The 22,119-nt window shown below is 44.5% G+C and overlaps 1 protein-coding gene across 2 annotated transcripts in view; it reads right to left on the bottom strand.

The window, feature by feature from the left end:
• The window catches only part of CAPZB (capping actin protein of muscle Z-line subunit beta), a 60,938-nt gene extending 46,369 nt beyond the window's left edge, over positions 1-14,569 (bottom strand). For both annotated transcript variants that reach the window (XM_075721458.1, XM_075721460.1), the window contains exon 1: positions 14,529-14,569. In XM_075721458.1, the coding sequence (XP_075577573.1) occupies positions 14,529-14,531 (3 nt within the window). In that variant the 5' untranslated portion in view covers positions 14,532-14,569. The remainder of the gene's footprint in view (positions 1-14,528) is intronic.
• Positions 14,570-22,119: the final 7,550 nt, after the last annotated feature.

Here is a 22,119-nt window from a genome sequence, read left to right on the forward strand (position 1 = left end):
GCAAGACTGTTTAAGGCAGAGATTCCAGGGTTCAGACGCAGCTGGCATACATGGCTGTGTGCAATGGAAAAACAAAAATATCCAAGCACATACTAACAGTATATTTTTCTGGTCTCAAAGAGGTAAAAGCAAGGCTGAGTGGCAGGACTCTTCAGTTTTCTTGCAGAGCATTCAAATAATTAAATGGCTTGCCAGAAGATCTCTTAAAGCACTGAAATAAAGACAGGTTCTGCTGTATTTCTGTCCCTAAATCTGTGGTTATACGGTCACCGTAATCCAGCATAAATCCGTGCCGGCACAAAAAGGCAATACAAAGCACACAGATTACAGGGCACAGTGGTACCTTGTGGTATTGGATACATGCGGTATGTCCTATTTCAGAACCAAACGGGTAATTCTACCAGTATCTTTTGTTTCTGGTTCCTTCACTGTAGGTGAAGTGACATTTTAAAAACCAGGTCTGTGGTCAAATACATCCTTTGGCTCCAGACCTCTGCCCCAGCTGGAGTATCTACAGTGGCTATAGGTACTTACATACAAAGAGATAGGAATCACATCCAAGGTACCAAAACCAGCAGCACATGGTTCCCTGATTTTATAGAAGAGTGAACGCTCCCAGGGATGTACTACTACTGCTGCAATTCTGACAGCGGCATGTTATTAGAGGCACTGAAAAATCCCACAAAGCCTTCACGCAACCCGTGCGAGAGGAAGGTGTTCTTTGGGAACTTGGGATATGTGTCACCTACCTCACTACAGCTGACCCAACCTACTTCTCTTAACTTCACCCGTTCTGGATTTCCATTTGCTTAATTCTCTTGTAACACTGCATACTGAAGACATGGTTGCTTAACAGATCTCCAGACAAAACGTTTCTACAGGATTCTTGCCTTTAGACATGAAGAGGCTTATAAACCCCTGCTCACTGAGAAGGTGATTAGACAGGCCGTCTCCCGGCCTGGGCTGCTCTCGAAGCCAAGCTCTTTGAGGTTGCAGGACTTAATGAGCTTAGTGTTTACTTGATGTTTTCCACCATTCCTCTGTTTCATCCAGCCCAGAGCTCCTGTGGAGGAGTAGGGAGTTCAGACAGAAATTCCAAATGAAGTTTTATTACAGCTCAAGTCACTGAAGGATTTAGAGATCATAGGAACCTCAAAGACTGAAAATATTAGCTTAGATGAAAGCTGCTTAATAAGTTTCCTCTAAAGATGTTTGGCTATCTAGAATCTCCACTTAAGCATCTGCTATAGCGTTCCCATGGTACGACCACAGGGAAAAATGTTATGAATATGTCTATAGGAGTAGTTATGTTTGTTTAGCTTCCTTTGCCTGCATGTGCTCCTCTCTTCAATTTCTCTGCTGTACTCAGCGTATTTCCAAAAGAGAAACCCTCTCAGAACAGCCACAGGTCTCTGGCCACCTAGGCACTCTGTGTTGAGGCTCAAAGAAAAACAAATACTGCTGAAAAAAGGCAGTTGTACAAATGTGTAGTTGCACAGAGGCACAGTTGTGTACTTTAATTCCATTCATACTGTAAGCAATATTGTTCAAAGGCTGAGTATAGGCAGATGTTGTTCAATGCAGAACACACAAATGAAAAAAAACACAGGAAGTTACTACAGGTTTTGTTCAGGCGGTTTGAGAAGGTGTGTTTGTAGATTGTGCAATAAAACAATGTGTTTCCTTTTCAATACTTGAAACAAGGGTGTGCTGTGGCCACTGTTAGTCATTTTAAGAGCAAGGGACTCTTTTGACCTTACATTTGTATGCAGCTACCATGAAAGAGGATGCAAACTGCAAAAGTTAAGACAGGCAAAATGCTGAACTTCCTTTTGACTCCCACTCGTCACATCCCCTAAACCACACGGCTCCTTAGGATAAGGGGGGGACAGGGCACAGGAGTAGCTGGCATTTGGTAGTGATCCCCTGCCAGGCCACTGTACACCGATAACATTGGGCAACAGGAGCTGACCCAAGATTCTATAAACCTGCAAGTAAACTACCTCACGTAGCTGTTACACTTCACGGCACCCAAATACGCTCTGCCAGACTAAAGGTAATAAACAAACCACACCACATTTGCATTGTATTTTGCACAGAATTGTCACCTGATAAATGAGGTTATTATAAACCCAGATGTGTCCCCAAAGCCTTTCAAAGATCAGCGTCGCTGGCAGAACTGGTAACACTTCACAGAAGCTATGCTTGTTTTCTCTTTTCAACAGACACTAGCAATCTGTTACTACCTGCAAGTATTTTGCACTTCTCTTTTTAAGTATCTTTACACATGCATTTCACCATATACACTTACAGAAATTCACAGGCTTTATTCACAAGTTTTGACAACTCTCTGTTGCTGGCTACCTGAGACTTCACCTATACTCCAGGTTTTAAGAGGGTTTACACAAACCTGCAGCTCTACCCATTTCAAAAGCTAAGCCATTCCACTTGAAAGGAGGTAAAAGATTTCCTTTAAAGCTCCCAGCCTTAGAAGCAAATTCCTGCTGACTGTATTTATCACAAAGACCTGCAGATTTAATTCCCCGGTCTTCACAGCTTTGTTCTGATAGCTCCTACTCATTTGACTATGTTATTGCTGAGCACAAAGAAAGCTAGACAGTTTCTTCAAAAAGAAAACCAGGCTGGTTTCACTTCTGTGTTGCATTTCTATCTTAACACTACTCCACGCTAACTCCTGAACCAAGGGAAACCAGCTGAGGTAGTTCAGTGCTGCTGCAGTGGTAGCTTCTCCCCATTTTAGCCCTTTCTGGGAAATAAGCCACTTTGGCCACCAAATCCTTCCTGCAAGCAAACCAAATGTAAGTCGTCTACTCAAGGCACGATTGTGCTACCTACCCCCTTTCCCATCCGTGATGCCAGCTGAGAAGAACTGGGTGACCTAAAAATTACTTCAGTAGTTAGGATTAAGGTAAAAAAGCGGCACACGTATAGTAAGAGCATTTGTTATTTGGCCCCTGCTGCCCAAGTTTGGCCCTGAAATGCCACGGTTGTTAGGACCCTGCAGCCGGGTTATAACAGGTAAAACAAAAGTCTTGGAGCTGCTCTGCGTGCAAGTTTTGCTCAAGACTGACTTCTGAGAAGTCATCCCAATTTAAAGTACAAGCTGGCATCTCAATTTTCAGAGAACAGAAATATGAGATAAAAACCCAAATGGGCACCAAAAATAGACTATTTGCTCAACTTATGCACTTTGAAGCAATCACACATCAGATCACTTTGGTCGCTGGTCAGTTTACAAGCAAAATATCTTCGTAAATTAATCCAGGGCCAGAAGTACACAACCAGCAAATGCCTTTTTTTTTTCCCCTTCCTTTTATGTTGCAGACATACCCCAGATTGTAAATCATATTATTTCCTGTCAGTTCTCCCAACAGGAATGTCTGACTAATGTTTCAGCTTTGTGGTAATAAAACACTAATTTTTTTTAATTGAAACAGATACACTGCTTCCCCTCCTGCTTGTCATTTTAATCCTTGCCAACTTCCAGAGTTGCTCAAAAGGCAGAAGACTCCCTTTTCAAATTACACAATAGGATAGTATTACTGCTAGAAGCTTTAGCAAAGGGTTGGGTTATTGTAACCCCTGTAATAAGAAGTACAGTAGTATGTTAAGTCGGAGGATTCCCTTTTCAGCTGTCAGCATTCACTTTTTAGGATATTAGATGGGAAGGGGAATAACTCTGCACGATCTATGAATCCCAGACAAGTTCTGCACTCATGACGTTTCCATCAGCCGCACATATTCCTTGCAATCTGGTTTTCTACATTATTTTTCCCTTGACTATTAACCCTCTTCTGGCAGATCCTATCTAAAACCATGTGTAATGTACTTATAAATCACAGCTTCCTGGCAGCAAGGTGTACTAGTGGGAGTAACAGCGATAGCATGTTTAAGAAACAATCAAACATAATAAAAGCCGAAGATACGCTACGCTGTGGATAGTTATAAAAGAAAGGTCAAAGATTGCTACAAGAACGTGACACTGATGCAGACTACATTCTCCTTCTCTTGAACTACCTCTGGCTTTGTCTTCTCTGGTTAGGATGCGATCCAGTGGCTTTTGCTATCTCAGACACTTATGACTACGCCATATGTTTAGTAACATGTTTAGCTCAATTTGCTGTGGTCACGTTACTAATGCTGTGGTCAAGACCAAACAGACAGACGAATTGCCGCGAGTGCTTATTCCCTGAATTACAAGTGAGAAGGATTAAAGATTAAAATAAAAGCAAGAACGGATGCATCAGAAGATTTTAGCAGAGGCTGCTGTACTCTGACTCCCACAGCTCCCTTGTAACCGGTACTTACTTACAGAGCAGTTGTGCAAGTTGCATCACAGCTTGAGTCAGCGAGTCCCTCTCGGAGATGTTCTCCTACAGAACATTATTTCTTGTATTCTACTCTGCTCTAACTTCTAAAGCAGTTGAGCACACTATGGAGAAGCGGTACTAGCTCCAATTAATGACTGAAAACACTTTCACAGCTTGTTTCCTAAATTCAAGTCTAGGTGTCGTACACACTGACGAATGCACCTGCATGCTTGTCAAAAAATGAGAGGTCTACTCTAAACCTCAGAAACATTGACCAGCTTTTGTTCTACATTGGTCCAGAAATTTAATACATGCTAACTTCAGAAAGACAAGTACTCACGAGGGATCTCTTCTTTAAAGAGGTTGTACAGCAAAGAGTAACTTACACGTCTGCTCCAAAGACTCACACAAGGAACTAAAATAATCTATGGGAAGGAGAGCAAACGAGGCAGCTAAAGTTTCATTGCCACCAGCACGCTAATGACATTGGATACTTCTCACCATTTCAGGCTGACAGCACAACTATGGCAAGTCCTAGACAGATTTAAGGAATGGCAGTGGTCTTCTAGGAGCAACTACCAAAGAGATCTCCTCCTCCACTCAGGCTCCATAAGCACCTCAAAGCTTGCCATCAGTGTTTTGCCAAATCCTCGTTTGCTGCTTTACCTTTAGGCAGATGCTTTCGAGCCGCCTTTCAGTCACACTGTGCGTTTGACTTCACTTCATCATTCTTGCCTCCAAATCGGGTAAGCATTGTTCACTGTTCATGGGACATCACCCAACATCCTAGCTCAACTCTAGAAACAGTTACCAAGTAGATTATAATGCACCAAAGCCATTTCCATTCATCAGTTTCCAAATAAACAGGAATCACTTGCGTTACTTCAGAAGCTCGATCTTATAGAACAACTATTTGTCAAGATGTTTTACATCTATCAAGAAAAAAGTAACAACCCCTGACAGTCTGGAGCAGGCCATTTGACTGTAATTCACTATTTGCTTTTGAAGTAAGAATTCAGCATCTCCTGGAGCATGTTGTGCAGCTAGTTTGCACTCCTGTAGCTGTTTTTCAACTAGACGCGTTTCAGTTCCTGTTAGCACATCTACGAAGGTGTACAGTACACAGTGGAAAAAAAACATTAACATTTGCTTGGCACCTCCTTCCCGGCAACGGTGTATTTCAAGATGGGAGATACCTGCATCTACTTTCAAAATTAGTTTAACATCTGCTGCTTTAGTTTATATAAAGTCCAATGCAAGTCTCCGTCACCTGTCCAGTAAAAAGAGCCACCAGGAACAAACAGAAGAGCAGGATGGACCAGCAAGAAGGCTTCCTGGGAATAGGCTATTCATCTTGACCTTTTGCCACAATCACTAATGATTTCTGCACCAGTGTTTGTCTTCTGGGTAACAGAAACAATGTTTTATTTATTATTGAACATGACAATGTAATTTACTAGCTTTCATCTGGTGCCAAGAATTCCTGTGAAGCATAAAGTTTGCAGAAAGTCATTTCCCAATAAATCATGGCATCAAGTGAATATGCAATCTATTAGCCCCACATGAAAGAGTAAAATGGGGACAGCAGTCAAATAGCTACATAGAAAAGTTGCACAGATTGCAAAAAAGCATCGCTAACTTTTAATAAATGGGATTAAAGATGCTGAAGTCGACGATAGAGCTGACCACCTTCGCCAATTAACATTAAAAGATTTAATTAGATTGTTACTACACAGTGGGGGGGGGGGTCTGTGTCTCATTTTAAGTCTGGATTTAACACAAAATAACATTTTCTTTGTTAGATATAACTACAGATATGAAATCTTACCTAAGCAAAATGAAAAAAACCCTTTTGCAGCACAGCACTGAGATACGAGAACTTGTTCTGATTTTGCAAACACTTCGTAAGGAAGCCTGTAATGTCTGCCTAATAGTTTCACTACCAGAACAGATGTTGGCTTGAGCACAAGTATGCATGTACCCTTAAAAAGACAGACATCCAGACAGCTTTACTGACAGCATAACCATTCAGTATTACTTCAAGCATCAAGTAACTTCAGATGCCTCTCGGTATTTCCTTGTGACTCAGTTCAGTACTGTACTGCAATCATTTTCTGCAGGTTCACAAATACTGGGGCATATACTAAGGTGGTGCGCAGGCAAGTAAGTCTTGCTTTCTAAAAACTGCGAAGCTACCTCCTAACCACCCTCCTTCCCCCAGTGGGAAGGGAGGGCTCACACTGACTCACCCCAAACAAAAGATTACCACCGAGCTAGTAAAGTTTTCGCAGCCCGTGCAACAGGAAATCGTTCACAGGATCTTCTTCCTGATCTGGTCAGCCCTTCTGTAAAAAATCCCCTTAATGTCTGCAAGATCCTTTTGTACAGCTCTTACCTTCAACCCTGCAGGTGTATCCCAAATTACTGATTCATACTCTCTCATCCCCATCCTCCCACTTCATTACTTCATTCTTTCTCTGTAAACCTACGACTAACTGGCTAACTAGGTTAGTTCAGCCTTTGAAATAAGCTAATACAGTAGGTCTGTGTTAGTTCATAAGTCTGATGACCCATTTTTCACAGTCACATTCTTGCTTTCCATTCAAATATTACTGAGGAAGTGCCCAAATCAGTCTCTAGAGAAGGACCGCTTAATTTTCACAGGGGTCAATTTTTTTTTTTTTTAAATTGAAACCATAATTACTACAAATGCAACAGCTCTTGAGATTCAGCACTGCCCTTTGCCACCCGCAAACACATTGTTTGTGATGCTTTCTTTTAATCCCATTAATGCTGGATGATCTTTTCAAAACGCTCTTTTATTCTGCGTGCTGCTTGTTTCATGTTCGAATCAGCCCAGTCACGAAAGTATCAGAAGGGGACCTGCTCAATTCAACTGGAGAACTTTTTCTTGCAGAAACAGCCAAGTTTGGCAAGTTGGTCCTGGCCCAACAGATCCAGGTTCTCCTTCCAGTCAACTGCAGCCTAGATTTTTTCATCTGTCAAGTTACTTACATCAAAAACGTTTGAGAAGCGCACATGATTACAGCAGCAGGGAGGCATATACTCTTATCACCAAGGTGACAACACACACAGACATGCTGACTGAAAGCGTAGCTAACACAAACATTCAGCATCACCAATTGGGTACAACGCTTTACGCCAGCCTGTTTGCAGAGCCCCCCTTACCCCAGGTAAGCTGCCGCCACGCTCGCAGTTGCTCGGTTTAATATACAGACTCAGCACTTTCCAGCGTCCTGAAGACTAGTAGCCAGGGTTGTAAATTCACGAGATAACTCTGGCAAGTAATCGGATGCCTGGGAAGGCAGAGAGGAGAGACAGAGAGGTTATCTAATTAGCCCTCATCCCTGAATGTTCTCCAATTGCCTAAAAGGTCAAAAAAGTAGGTTAATATGCCTTTCACTTGTGCCTAGCAAGACGTACCTTGCTGACTACACTGCAAAGCTTGCAAGCCAGTTCATTTTAGTCCAAGGGATTGAGTGCTAAGGATTTCAAGTTTTAAACTAGGAAGCTAATGGCCTAAATGTAGGCAAACCATAAGGATATCACATCTCCACCTAACAAGATATTCATGCTCCCCGGAATCCCTTCCCGTGCTGTAATTCCCAGGCTTGCCTATTCTTTCAGGCTTTTTATGCTTTCTTTGCCATTTCTGAACACGTCTGACCTACCCTCAAGTCAGAACGGCAGGCACAACGTCTGATCTAACAATACATACAAGTTCTGCAAAACTTTTAATAAATTGAAGTAGCAGAGACAGTTCATGCAGGAGCAGCGCTTCACGTAACACGCACGTGCCAGCTTGAATCCATGTCAGATTTCTCCTTCAATTTAATACAAAGTTAATACTTGGCCAGTTTTCACCTTACCAAGCTCTGAAATAGCTCTGCCTGTACTAATGGCTACGTGCAAGCTGTATTTGCCCATCCAGTCAACATCCGAGCCATCACTGTCAGCACCGAGCCAAGATCACGCCTGTTCTTAGCATTACATCCAAAGCTCTCCACGATGACCCATAAATTTGCACAGCGACAGGACTCAGTGGATAAATACAGCTATTAAGTGCTGCGGTCAGCATAATGCAGCTGATATTTTACCTCATTCCTCCATTTCATGGCTCTCTCCTCCTTTGAATTAACTCACCAAAAGACCCATCTCTTGTTCCTTGAGCCCGTCTCAGATTGCAAGCCCAGGCTATCAGCCAGGCACCAATCACCTTTGCTAGCAGCAAGCTTTTTTTAAATCCTGATATTTACCAAAGCAAAAATAACCAGGGAAGGCAGGTAACAGGACATCACTTTCAAACTCAGCAGTTTGTCTAATGGGAAAAGATAGAAAGTATCACCTGAAGACATGCAAACAGAATTCCCTGAGAGAATAACGAGTATTTTATTTATGGTGGCTTTGATTGGTGGCTTAAGGCAACCACTAAGCTTATGTCTTCAATGCAGTCTCAACCCTTTTTCCTTCCGCACAAAATCCTCTTACTTAAGCACTGTTTTCAGTCTTGCTTCAGCTGATGCTGCTAAAATTGTTAGATCCTGGGTTCTGCTTTCACCCAGGCTGGTAACCCTCCCACTTTGCAACAAGGACGTGATTGAAATTCCAAGTCAATGCACCAGGAAAGAACTTGGCTCTTTCTGTAAAAAACAAACAAACAAACAAAAAAAAAAGACATGTAGGACATCCTCTTCATACCCAGGGAAACAGCACCAGCAAGGACATGTTCTGTTACAAACACTCCGAGTAATGTCTCATGGGTTTATCTGAGAGTCAGGACTCCTAAGCCAACCCTGCGCTGAAAAATAACACAGGCTATGCCGATGAAATATAAACTAGTAAGGTTTAATTTGCATATAGCAGGAATAAGGTAGGTAATTATGAGAAGGGCAGACAGACAAGTCAAGTGCGAGCACAAGCGTTTTGTAATTCTTCAGCCCAGCTTGGAAGCAGCAGCACAAAGAGCATGAGCTCAAAGCATGCTGCACATTTTCCTTTTCAACCCTAGAAGAGGATGGTAGGGCAAAAGAACAGCACCGGGTAGTACAAGAAAATTAATCTTCCTGGTTGATGCCAAGGCTCAGGCCACCACTCTAAGAAACACAGCACAAGATATTATCTACTGCCACTGAAGTAATTCTAAGTAGAAGCCTATTTTGGGCACAAGTAAGAAATAGATCCTGGTTTTGATTCCTCACTCAAAACTTCACTGTGTCTAAAAACCCAGAAAAAGGACAGGATTGCCACTGCATTTACCTAGACAGCACCTATTCTGAAAAATTACAGCATTTTAATTAGGAAACAAGCAAAGCAGCTTCCTCAAGCACAGCATTTTCTTCCCATAATAAATCCTCTCAGCTCAACTAACAGGGAAATGTCTTTAAAACTTGCTCAACCAGCATTTACCCTCGTGCCCCATAAAGGAAATTTCAAAAGCAAACATCTTCTCTACCACCTACCACCAGGCAAGAGCTCAAACTTCCGGAGACAACCCGTTTGGAAGCATCTGAGCCCATCCTGCTTTAGGACATAAGGCCACATGAGTGAATTTTGTCCACTTGATCAGGTCCAGGTGACGGGAATCCAGTATTATGCAGCTCAAGTAAGCCACAACAGCTTAATGTTCTCCAAAGGCATTGCAAGTTTCAGTTACAGTTCTCGGGCATCCGCTCACAGTATTTAGTCAATTCTCACATTAATGTCAACACGAACACCTCATTCATGGACTATTAAGTACTTAAGAAGGCATTACAGAAAAGATGAAGAAAAAAATCCGTTTATGCTCCAGCTTAAAGTGGCCACACACTTCCATTGCACTGGCCTGAATTCTTGATCCTTATGTTCAAGTTAGATTGTGTTAATTAGAAAGCTTCTCTATCAGCAAACAAACCTTGGGCTAAAGCCCAGCTACAGAGAGCAGGAAGCTTGGGAAAGGCTTATGTCATTCAGATGTATTCACCGCTCCTTCACACCACACAGCTTTCATCCATAAAGAAAATTCAAATTTGAAGTCCCCTGGTTTAAGTGATTTTTTTTTTTTTTCCTTATTCCTGGAAATAGCAAAGGATTAGGAAGAACTGAAGCGTACACATGCTTTGGACCTTGTACATTTAAGGAGAGAGACAAAGATTTGGTTGAGGTTTTTTTAAACTCTTCAGGACTCCTAGCATAAATCAACGGGAAAGTAGGAAATCATAATGCACAGTGACTGAGTAAGAATATGAATAAAAACAGATCAACATCACTTTGAGCATCTTCTACTTCTGCAGACATGTCATTCATCTGAAAAAAAAAAAAAAGCCTTAAATGTCATGTTGTATTAAAGTGGGGTAAAAACAGGGCTTAGCATAGCCCTAAAGTCGAGCTTATGCTGCCTGTAGAGGCACCTTTCAGCATTTCACGCTTCACCAGTAAAACTGCTCTCTCTTCAGCAGACGCTGAAACATCCTCAGTTTTATTTCAGCTTGAGGTGGCACTACTACAACGTGCACCAGCTCAAAGGGGGGGGGGGGGGGGGGGGGGGGGGGGGGAACCAACAAAACACCTCTCTACAAGTTTACTTAGCAGAGTAAGGAGCCATTTGGACATGACCAAACGTAAGGAGCCATTTGGACATGACCAAACGTCCCTCCAAAGGGTAGGCAGGAGGACAAACACCGGCACCTGCGCTCCCCATCCAAGTCGTCACGAGTATCCACCTCCCCAAAGCCAAGCCGGACGACCGCGCGGCACCGGGGAGTGCTGCGTGATCACGCGCAACCCCCGAGTTAATCGGCTGTCCTTCGCACGTCCAAGTCAAGCGACGGACAGCATAGCTGACAACGGTAGAAGGAGAAACTGCATAGGGCAGCGATGTTTCTTACCAAAGAGAGTAATTTCTCTACTCAACTACAGTAGTAAGGACTAAAAATAGTCATTCAAAAGAGTTGAACTGCACTTTCATTTTGGTTTACTCCCAGATGTCAACTAGTAAGATATCAGCATATATATTTACCATATGAGGAAATCCTGTTTGAACAACTTCAGCCAGAGAATGTTTTTCCTTCGCTAATAAACCACAAGATTAAGCATCACTGCAATGGCAGTATTCCCCATCCCAACGATATCCTCTAACTTGATTATTTTGGGAATTTGCCTTTTAAGATAACATTTAGCTAAGCTCATATACTTGGCTAATAAAACATGGACTCTACAAAATAGCTTAAGTCAGTATTTCTCAGAAAGTACAAGGTGCAAAGGACTTGCTGTGGACACTGAAAACCTAGCCTGAGCTCTCACATTATACGGTAGGGTTTCAAAAGGGACACCATCAGTTTAGAAGAGAGACAGGCTCAGTGTTCAAGCAGCAAGAAAAGCGCTACCTTTAGTTGCGCAGTTTCACAAATCATTGAGTATGGCTTTGGTAGCAGTTGCACAAAACCAAGCTGTTTGTCAAGCAGCAACACACTTGCCCAAGACAAACAGCCCCTATCTTGAAAACATTAGTTACTCTAGTGAACAGCACGTGAGGTTTACGCCTTGAGCATCAGTGTCGCATCACGCATCCTTGGCTGTGCTTCAATGCTTTTTAGCTGCCTCACAAATTCGAAATGGATGATGTGTAGCCAGCGCTACACTAGGCAGTTTGAATTTATGGTTGGTTAAATTATTAATTTTGCTAAAAGCATCCACCTTTTCCTGAAGAGTTGCATAGCAGAAGAAATACTTGTTAACACGATCAGGACAGTTTACATAACCTGGAAAGGAAGCTTTTTCTTTTTACAAAGAGTAACTGGATTCCATCCATTCATACCCACAATCCCAGAAATCTCAGCAGATCCACTCTCCCAAGTCCTGCTTTGCCCTGAACAGTGCATTCAGTTTATTTTTAGCACAAGAGACAGCATCCATCCAGGCAGGTTTCAAGCCCTGCCTCGTTTCATCGAGCACCTGACTGAAGCACGGACACGCTTCTGAATTCTCGCTTAAGCTTGCCAGGAGCAACCAAGACTTAGGATGGTGAAGAGGAGACAAAGGTTCCCACCTCTCTGCTCTACACAGATATTGCTAACCCTGCGGTACCAAGAAGGTGTTTGACCTAATACCCTGTACCATACTGGCTTCTCCCAGCTGTCGTGAAACTTGCTGTTGTCTTTCACTTCAGCGTTTCAATGCTCCATTTCAGTATTGTGTTTTTGTACCCACTAAAATGAAAGATCTTGGAAGCGCTCTAAACACTGGGTTTGCGCTTAAGTTGAAACTGGATGCTGCAATCGCACTATCTGCGTGACGTTAAGATGATTGTAAGAGTCAGTAAAGTTTTAAAACATCACCGCAGGTCATTTGCCATCTGCAAACAAGATCGGTGATTTGTCTTGCGCGCTCCTACTGGACCTAGATAAACCATGCGTAAGTTGCCACGTTCTTTGAGCGAGCCTTCAGACGGGTACAGAGCCACCGCTGTGTACGAGTAACAGAGCGGCTGCTGCAGGTTCATCCCTGAAGTCCACTCAACATCGGAGACTCGCACATAGCGTTGGAAGTTCCGATCACATTTCTCCTACGCCTGGTGGTCTCCGTGACTAAACACGAAAAATCAGAAGACAGCATAAGCTCCTAACACTCAGGAAATTTCTAAAGGATTTCTACCTCCTCCAGAAGACTGACATAGCTACATTTAAACCCTGACTGGATTCGTCTTATAGCATGCTTTCACATCCCCTTAAAAGAAGCCAGTATCACCACTGATATTTTACATGAAGCCTACTTGCTTTCCTTGAATTCTTTTCCTGTGAGCATTTTTGCCACGGCAGAAGTTAGGGTAGTTTGTTGGAATCCTGATTTCACGTTCTACAGTCATGTCTCACACCTACAGACTTCAGTATTTTAAACTACAATACACAATTGAAATAAGAGGCTGCACCCTGTCACCCCCCACACTCCGATGTCAGGTACAGCATCTCGTTTGTTCAAATGAGAACAGAGGAGCAGAACCTCCATTTTACCCATTCTTGACCTTTCACCAGAAACTAAAGGTCTTTATCCTGTGTAACACAGGTGGCAGGATCACCATGATCTTCAGCTCTGAAGAAAAAACATAAAAGTATTGCCTCTGAAATTCTTACGGTTGAAGGTAAGAAGTAAAGGATTACACTTGCTTGCTTAACCAGCCTTTATATTACTATACAGCAAGGCACCAGGTTGTTCTTTTTTACATCTAAACCCATTTGAACGTTCTTAAATTGTTATGTCAGAGAACCAGAATCACAAATTCCCAAAGAGCATCTCAGCAACTCCATACAAGCGATTACAACCATGGGGGTTACGCTGCCTTAAAGCGGCTCCGCAAAAGCACGCGTCCATCCAGGCAGAGTGGGGAGAGGCCCAGGGCCTGGGCCAGCTCCCCTTCTCACCGCTGCGCTTGTTTAGAGCCGGTGAAATCTGCCCCCTTTACACGCAGTGCCAAAATGAAACGGAGAGGGTTTGTGACCTGGGCTAATGCGTTCAGCAAACGCACAGCAAGACGGAGGTTATTGTACGTGACTGAAGAAACTAGAGGTTCTCCTCTGAGAAATGGTAAGTTCTCACCCATGCAGAAAAGTAGCACCCACTGCTGCAACGCTACCTGCTCTGACCGCACTTGGTTTTCCTGTATTTTACAGATTCCATTAGGTCTTAGTACATCTTACGGAGCAAGTCCAGCTTCCTGAGGAAATGCCAGACGGCGGGCGATAATTTGGGGTTCAGGCACACCAGCGATAGCACATTAGGCCCCCAGCGCTCTCAAACGCTGCTGCTGCATCAGCTCGCTCCGTTTACAACTACACCAAGCGCCAACATTCGCCGTCCACAGCGGAAGCGTTCCCTCTGTAAACACCGCCCCGGGTACCAGGCCCAGAGACCTACAAGGAACCGGACAGCAGAGCAACCGGACGGGCCCGGACGCCCCCGCCCTGCGGAACCCCGGGCAGAGCCCTCTCCCCCCGCCGCTGCCGCCAGGCCAGCCCACCCCTCCCTCTCCCCTGGCAGCACCGGCCCGGTCCCCCCTCGGAAGCGACCCGGGGGGAGGTGGGGTGCGGCGAAGGAGCCGCCGGGGCGCGGCACCGGGGGGATGGGAGGGGGCCGCACCGCCGGGAGGAAGGGGGCCGCAGGGAGGGGAAGCGGGCAGCGGCGAGGGGCCGCCCCGCTCGCCCTTACCATGGCGGCTCGGCGGGGCTGCGCTGGGCGGTAGCAACGGCGGCGGCGCCTCCCGGTCCCGTCCGGTCTCCCTCCGAGGCAGGCCGCGGCCCTTCCACTTCCGCCGTTGCCTAGGAGTGAACATCCGGGTCAGCGCCGCGCCGCCCCGCCCCCTCGCCGCCGCCCCGCCAATCAGCGCGCGGCTCGCCGGCCATCGCCAAGTATGGAGCGCGGCGCGCGAACGGGGCGGGGAGGGGCAGGAGGGCGGGGCGGGAGGAACCATTCCCCACCGCCGGCCCGGGGGGAGCGGCACCGCAGGAGTCAGGGCGGCACCAACTCCAGCGCGGGGGTGAGCCCGGCCGCGGCCAATCAGAGGCGGGGGGCGGGGCCTGCGGGAGGGCGGGGCCGAGGCTCAGCCCTCATGGCGCTGGCCGCAGTCGGGCCCAGCTCCTCGGCGGGGCAGGACCTCCCTCTCCGAAACGCCTTGTAAACGCTTAAACGGCACCTTAGGGCGAAACGAAAAGCAGTAGGAGGCAGGCGGCTAGCACGGGAAACGCCAGCCCCAACGGGGAACGCTTTGGCAATGCCAGCGCGGAAAACTGGACTTGGTAATGGACAGAGAGCATCGATAGTGGTGCTGCCTGCGGCGCACCCGCTGCTTCAGCGAACGACAAGGAAAAATAGCCTCTGGCTGCTTAAGGCCAGCGTTAATTAATGTGAAACGCACACGTTGGGCCTTCTCTGGAAGCTGAGCCCCTGATTCGGCGAAGCGCGTTGGTACCTGCTGGAAGCTAAGCAGCCGCTTATGTATTTTGACGACTTCAGGGCTCAGGCAGCTGCGATCTGGATCTCCACATGCCAGAAGGAATCGGGGTGTATGGGCAAATAAAACATTTTTACTTTTCTCAGACTGTCCCAGAAAGAAACCCATTTTTTTCCCCCCAACATACTAATTCACATTTCAGCGGTCTCGGGTAAAACTGATCCCAGTTGCAGACTCCAGAGCTGCGCGTTCGGGAGCTGCAACGTCCCCAGGTGCCCCAGGAGAGCGCCTCATTCCTTATGTGACAACACTTGCCTCTGCAGCTTTTTCAGAACAATTATTTGGCCAGAGTTTTGGAGCCGGGAGCCCAAGAACCGGTGCTCTCCGGCTCCTGTGCTGCAGGCTTGGCCCTTGTGAGCCAAAAGCCCTTTTATTATTCCATCTACTTTCTCAGTTTGCTGTAGAAACTGGAAATGCTGACGAGGGGAGTCACACACCGCTGTGTTTTTCCCTTGGATGTAACGCATCGTTCCGGCAGGAGACAACTAAGGCCAAGCTCTGACTTTCCATTCAGACATTATCACAGATGTTTGTGGCTCGACTCTTTAAATTTTCCTAGCTATCAGATACCAACCAAGACCTCCTAAGAGATAACGACTCTGGCTGTTCATCTAACTTAACTTAGCTTTCAGTGTGAAAAGAACAAGCTCCATTTGCAGGGGCGTGAACTGCTCAGACACGCATCCAGTTACAACAGCTAGCATCGAGGCGGAACCGTGAAACGTGAATTTGCACGACAGGCGACCACATGCAGACATAATAGCCATCCCTGCTTACACTAATGAGAAAACCAAAGCTATGCTGTGTGTTGATGACTTCTGACAATCTGCTGTCACCCATTTTGCTAAGTTAGCCTCTACCCGCTTTTTTTCCATTCCTCTGTTGCCATTTTTAAACCTTTGGTGTTTTCAGTGCAGGAACAAAATCAACCCGGGAAGCAAAGGATAGAAAACAGTAGGACAATCTCAAGAAAACCAGGAGCTATATTACTTCACAGACAAACAACAGCGCATAAAACTCCATCGATAACCTGCTACCAAATAAACCCGAAGATGGGAAATAGCCTTGCCATGCCTAGCAGAGAGGCCCCACGGCCTCAGAAGGCGTTTCCTCCTCCAGAGTCTCCAAATCCAATTCTTCGCCAAGACTACCCAGCCTGACCTCCTTAATCCCAGTCTGTAAGATGCAGCAATCTGCAGCGCCTTCTGTTTTGCAGTCCGCAGATCCTTCACTCCTTACGTGCCCTCAGAGGTGCCCACCAGCAGTAATTAAGAAAAGCAAGCCTTAGGGCAAATTATTCATTCGTTTTACAGGGGCCCGCGCATCTAATGTGCGTGTTTTCCTCAGGGCAGGGTCTGGGAGGGCAGAATTGATAAATCTGAAAATGCGTGTTCTAAACATCACTTATTTTTCTCACAAAACTCATGCAAACTATTCAGTGACTACCGTGCATTTAGTAGCTTTTATAGTTATGAAGAGAAACTGTTTCTAGCTGCTTGCTGAAGAAGCAGAGCAATAGCAGAAGTATGCAGCCGAATATATTTTAAACAATTTGAGATCCAAATTAATGTGGAGGCCAAGAGGATGTTTTTCTTAGTGGAAGAAATACAAGCATCCTGGATTTTGTTTTCCTGCTAACAGGTATAAAGAAGAATAAACAGCTTCTTTTTTGTTTTCCCAAAAATATTTGCATTAAGAAGATCTGCAGATTCCTTTTGCAATGGATGTAACATCTTTTCAAATGAGGACCAGCTGCTTGCTTTGCTCTTTTATAGCAGGACATGCTTAAGGGAATTTTTGTTTGTTTGTTTATTAAGATGTCAGACCAGACTCTCCCTGGTAGGCTGCGGTTTGCAGCATGGAGCGGATCTCAGCAGGCAGAAGGCTCCGCGTATGTAACTACGGTTGTAGCCGTCCTGCCTTCTGTTGCGATTCCTGGAGGGGACGACACCAAATGCAGCTAATTCCGAGACATGCAATAAATCCGGGTGCTGTGAGGTAGCGTTACCTGCGCCACAGGCCTTTCCCACACCTCCCAGCATGGAATCGCCCACCTAAACGGGAAAGAGTGTGCTCAAAGGGCTTCGTGTCAGGCATGATGCATCTTTAAAACAAAGGAAGCAAACAATGATGTCAGTTGACGGCTTAACGGCCCTCCAACATCAGATTCATGTGCAATTAATAACAAGGCTTTTGATCTTGGAATCAGCAGCTATAAAACACACATGCTTTCCCTGTGCATTTGATTATATTCGAGGAAGCAAAAGGATAAATACTTATTTAGCATGACAGAGTACTTTTCACATTTAGCCAGAGCTTCGTAAAGCACTTGTGGTCCAACACGATGTGTTTTTTATTTTATCCTCTTGCATGCGTGGTGAAATACTATTTATTTTGTTTATTCCAGTGTTTAGCCAGGACCGAGCATGTGGGAACATGCTTAGAAACAAGGTCCTAGAGAAAACTTTCATGCTTTGCTGAATATTCATTTTTCTATTAAAGACATCTTGAGCTTTTTTTAGGTCAGATTGCCCATTTTCTTTCATGTCAAGCTTGTGGCACTTGAAAGATACGTAAACTTTTATTAGGGGTGCTCATAAACGGAATTTACTGCTGCAAGAGTCTTCCAGCAACGGTAAAGTTTAGTTTGCTGGGTTTTATTAGTCAGAGTCAGTAAACCAGCAGCATCACTTGATTTGAGGCTGAAAACCGAGCGTTTCTTGGAAACTAATGTAGGAAAAAGGTACCTACAACACTACCCAACGTCTTGGAATTCCGTATTCAAGCCACAGATAGTTCTCACTATGGAGATCTTTGTACACACTGTCAAAATAGCACACAAACAATAAAAAAAGCCTCCCTCCCATTCCAGTTCCAAAGCAACTTTGCTGAGGATACTCTTGGAATAAAAAGGTTTTAAGAGTTTCCCCATTCACTGCAGGAACCGATGAGTAAATCAAAATACCATGTTTAATGAAAAACAACATGTTGCCCATTTAGTGCGAGGTTTGAGGCGTTCCCCCTCCCTAGAAAGAATGCTAACCCCAGATTTTTTTCTACTTCATCAGCACCCAAGCAGATCTGCTCATTACATTACTGTAAAAGACAATAAACCTAGCAGGCCTAGATGTCCATATACTGGCCAAAAATGGGACATTGTACTACCAGCGCAGCACTGTCACAGTAACGGCAGAGAAATTAGGGGTTACACATCACTCAAGCACATGTATGGCTAGAGGCATGAGGTTTTTCTGGCTTTGACCATTTTCTTGTAATTGTTTTGCCTAAATAGGTGTGTCCCACATCCTTCTTTCACAGACTGAGAGCAGACTGAGCCACTCAGCTGAAGCCAGCATGCATGGGGGGGGGGATTTAGCAGAGTCTCATGTTAAAAAGTCACACCTCTGCAACCTGGGTCCGTATCTTGGACATAGAAAGATTATTTTCCCCCCCCCGACATACAAAGTAACATGCTCATCCACTAATAACAATTGCTTTACTCCAGTCCAAAAGTACCTGCCCACATGTTGAGAACACTGTGTCTGGGCATGCCTTGGAATTGTTTGCAGCCACCCTGTTTTCACGTGTCCCCACAGATTTCAATCCAGTTGCATTCCACAAAGTGTTTAATACAAGATGGACAACTGTGACCGAGACATATCTGAAATCCCACCTCAAGACACCCAGCAGTGCTTGTTTCAGAAAAGGACTATGAGGCATTTTTTTAAAATACCAGTCCAGAATCGTGGACTGCAGGACTGCTGGGATCACTCGTTTTCCAGCACGTTCCACTCAGTTGCGTATCCTAGGATGCTGTTTATTTCTGCGCTTGCGACTGCTCTTTTAACTTTAATAGTTTAAGCACAGAAAGCTTGATAGACAGGAGCTTTCAGAAATGTCTTTAGCCTGAGCAAAGAGAGTATTGAGAACATTCTTGTCAAACTTGGTCATTAACTGTAGTAATAATGTCTGCAGCCTGTCATTAAAAAAGAATCAAGGAGAAGCTGATTAAATGCACCAGAAAGAAACAAAACTTTCCATTCCCTTACTTTTTCCTTGACACGTTGCACTTCATTTGAAGCTTGCTAATATACCAGCCAAAAGAATTGTAAGGGCCTGGATTCTTTCTTAATACAATAGTCACGGTTCACTAGTTAGAATCTGTACAGAATTAGCCAGTGACATGGACGAATGGAAAAACATACTTAAAGAGCTGAAAAATAGCACTCTTTTGCAGGCTGACTCATTAGAAAATGTCTATCAATAGAGTACATTAGTTCTTTTCCTATTTCTACTACTAAACTCAAAAATGATCACAAAATAGTACACATCAAATAAACACGAGAAGTGTCATAGCGGTGCTTATGCCTGTAACATTAGAGTTAGCAAAAACTCAGATCAGTCTTTCCATGCAAGTGCTTTCCTCCAGAGATTTTTGGGGCAAACTTCATATTCACAGCAAAAGCAGCTTAAAGCAGAATTAGCACAACGAGCTGTGACACATCTTGTTCCATTTTTCAAAGTTCCACTTCAATCAGCCGTACCTGACAACTGTAACCAGCAGTACCACACTACTGAATATAACATTACATCAGCTTTGCAAAACTGGCATGAAAATACATTAGCGCAGACACAAAATGGACTTGCTTATTAACGTGAATATGATCACCATGAAAAGACTGAATGATATTTCACTCTGCATCGCAAGCTGTCTCTCCTAATGCAAGTCTACCTCAGCCTTTAGACTATTGTTTGTCCCCACAGTATCCGACTGCGTTCCACATAAAATCAATAAGAATAGCAAAGTAGACTTAATGGAGTCTCTGGCACTTTTCCCATTTTAGGGCAAAGTCCTGCTGAGGAGGGGTTTCTTTTTCCTCAGACTTAGGACTTCGACTTTTTTTGTTGTTGCTTGGATAGCAAGAAGGCTTTCAAAGAGAAAAATAAGCATCAGTATCTGCTGGTGAATGCGGCTTGTACCTGTGAGGAAAAAAAAAAATACCCAATAAACTGAGTGGAGACCGAGAGTTGAAGCTTCCTGCCCAGCTCTGATTCTCTCTGTAACATGAAAGAAGCGTTCTGGAAGTACAGACAGCGAAGTGGGGGCCCACGACCAAGGCTGTGTCAACCATTTCAAGCAGATAACTCCTACACTGCTGTCTTCCTATGCAGATCACTGCTACTCTTGGCAGGGGGAAAAAAAAAAAATGTGTGTGTGGGAGGCAATTCATGTTATTTAAAAGTATGGGAGGACTTACACATGTATGCTTTGGAAAAGAAGAGATCAAGAGCATATCAGTAGGGATGCTATAGGTTTCTTTGAAAAAAACAGGGTAAGAGGCAATACACTCATCCTAGGGAAGGATCAAGATTTAAAAGAAACTTGCTCGGAAGTTTTAAACAAAAACTATTGGGGTGAAGGTGAACCATCCTCTACTGCACTATGGCAAAGCTAAGGCTAACAGTTAAAAGAAAAGAAGGCCTGGGATGTTGATAAGGGGCTTCGAATTCTGGCTGGTGCAGCCCCAGAGCAGCTCCTCACCTCCACGTGTACACATGGATGTGCCCTCTGCATGGCTTCTTCCACTAGACAGCAGGGAAATAACGATTTTCAGGAATAATAGTGGTATTTATTCATCTTAGATTCCCAATTCTGCCTCTAGCTTGTTTGATGGCCATCTGTTGAAAAACTAACCAGCAGCTTATAGGTGAATGCCTAACTTTTAGTCTGTGAGTAGTCTTACTAATTTAATACACAACTCAAGTTAGGTATATAGTTAAGAAAACCGGTGATACAAGGTCTGAACCTACTAAAAGTTGACTTCCGTCAGAGAAAGGCAGGGATTCTTTTTAAGCTTTCTGGCTTAATTTCAGCCTCCTCTATTTTTTTCATATTTTTATTTACTGGAAAGAAAGGAGAAGAGAGCGTGAGGGGAGAAGGGAGGGAAGGAACCCTGGGACAGCACATGCTGGGCTGCAAAATGCAAAAAAGGTTTTTCAAAACCGCACGTTCTAAACATCACCTTGGAGTCACACAATAATAAATACTCCATATTACACTGAGAGAGTCTAATTGCCAAGTAACTATAGCAATGGAGAGAAAAGGCTGTCTTTGGACACATTCCCTCCTGCCTTAATTTTTCCCTGGGGTGGGGAAGGGGTACAGAGAATGTGCTCTAGATCCTTAATGGATAACGTTTTCCAGAGCCCCCTCTGATCACTCAGTGACTCCAGGATTTAAAAGAAGCAGCCTGATTTCTCAGAAGGAAGCTAGACGTTCAAAACAATTACACTGAACTATTCCATCTCCTTCGAAAGGGTTTAATGCACCAGGTTCCCGACGCAAGGCTGTCAAAATGCATTGAGGCCCATTACACAGCAATGCGACCCTTTATGAAGCGCCTTATGGTCCAACAGCTCACCGCCGCTTCCTTCATCCCCAAAGAAACGGCGCTTTCCAGCGAGCCTAACAGCCTGAAAATGAGTAAGTGTGAGGTGAGACTACACATTGGCCTGCACCGCGTATTTATTTTTTTGCCAAAGAGAAGACCACATTTCTGGGTCGTTTTTAAACACTGATTTCTGGAATTTAATTTTGGGAAAAAAAAAAAAAATTAAAGAATTATCTGGAGGCTTCAAGTATCTTTCCCCTCCTGATATTTTCCAGAGCTGTTTGGAAGCGGGAGGGCGGAGCTGGCACATTGGGACATACCACTGGGTCAGTGGTTTCAGAAAACACTGCTTTATCTGGTCAGGGAAAAAACTGCTTGGTCCTGTTGGTATTTTTAT

This window comes from Pelecanus crispus, chromosome 15 (assembly GCF_030463565.1).
Source record: "Pelecanus crispus isolate bPelCri1 chromosome 15, bPelCri1.pri, whole genome shotgun sequence".
NCBI classification, from domain to species: domain Eukaryota; kingdom Metazoa; phylum Chordata; class Aves; order Pelecaniformes; family Pelecanidae; genus Pelecanus; species Pelecanus crispus.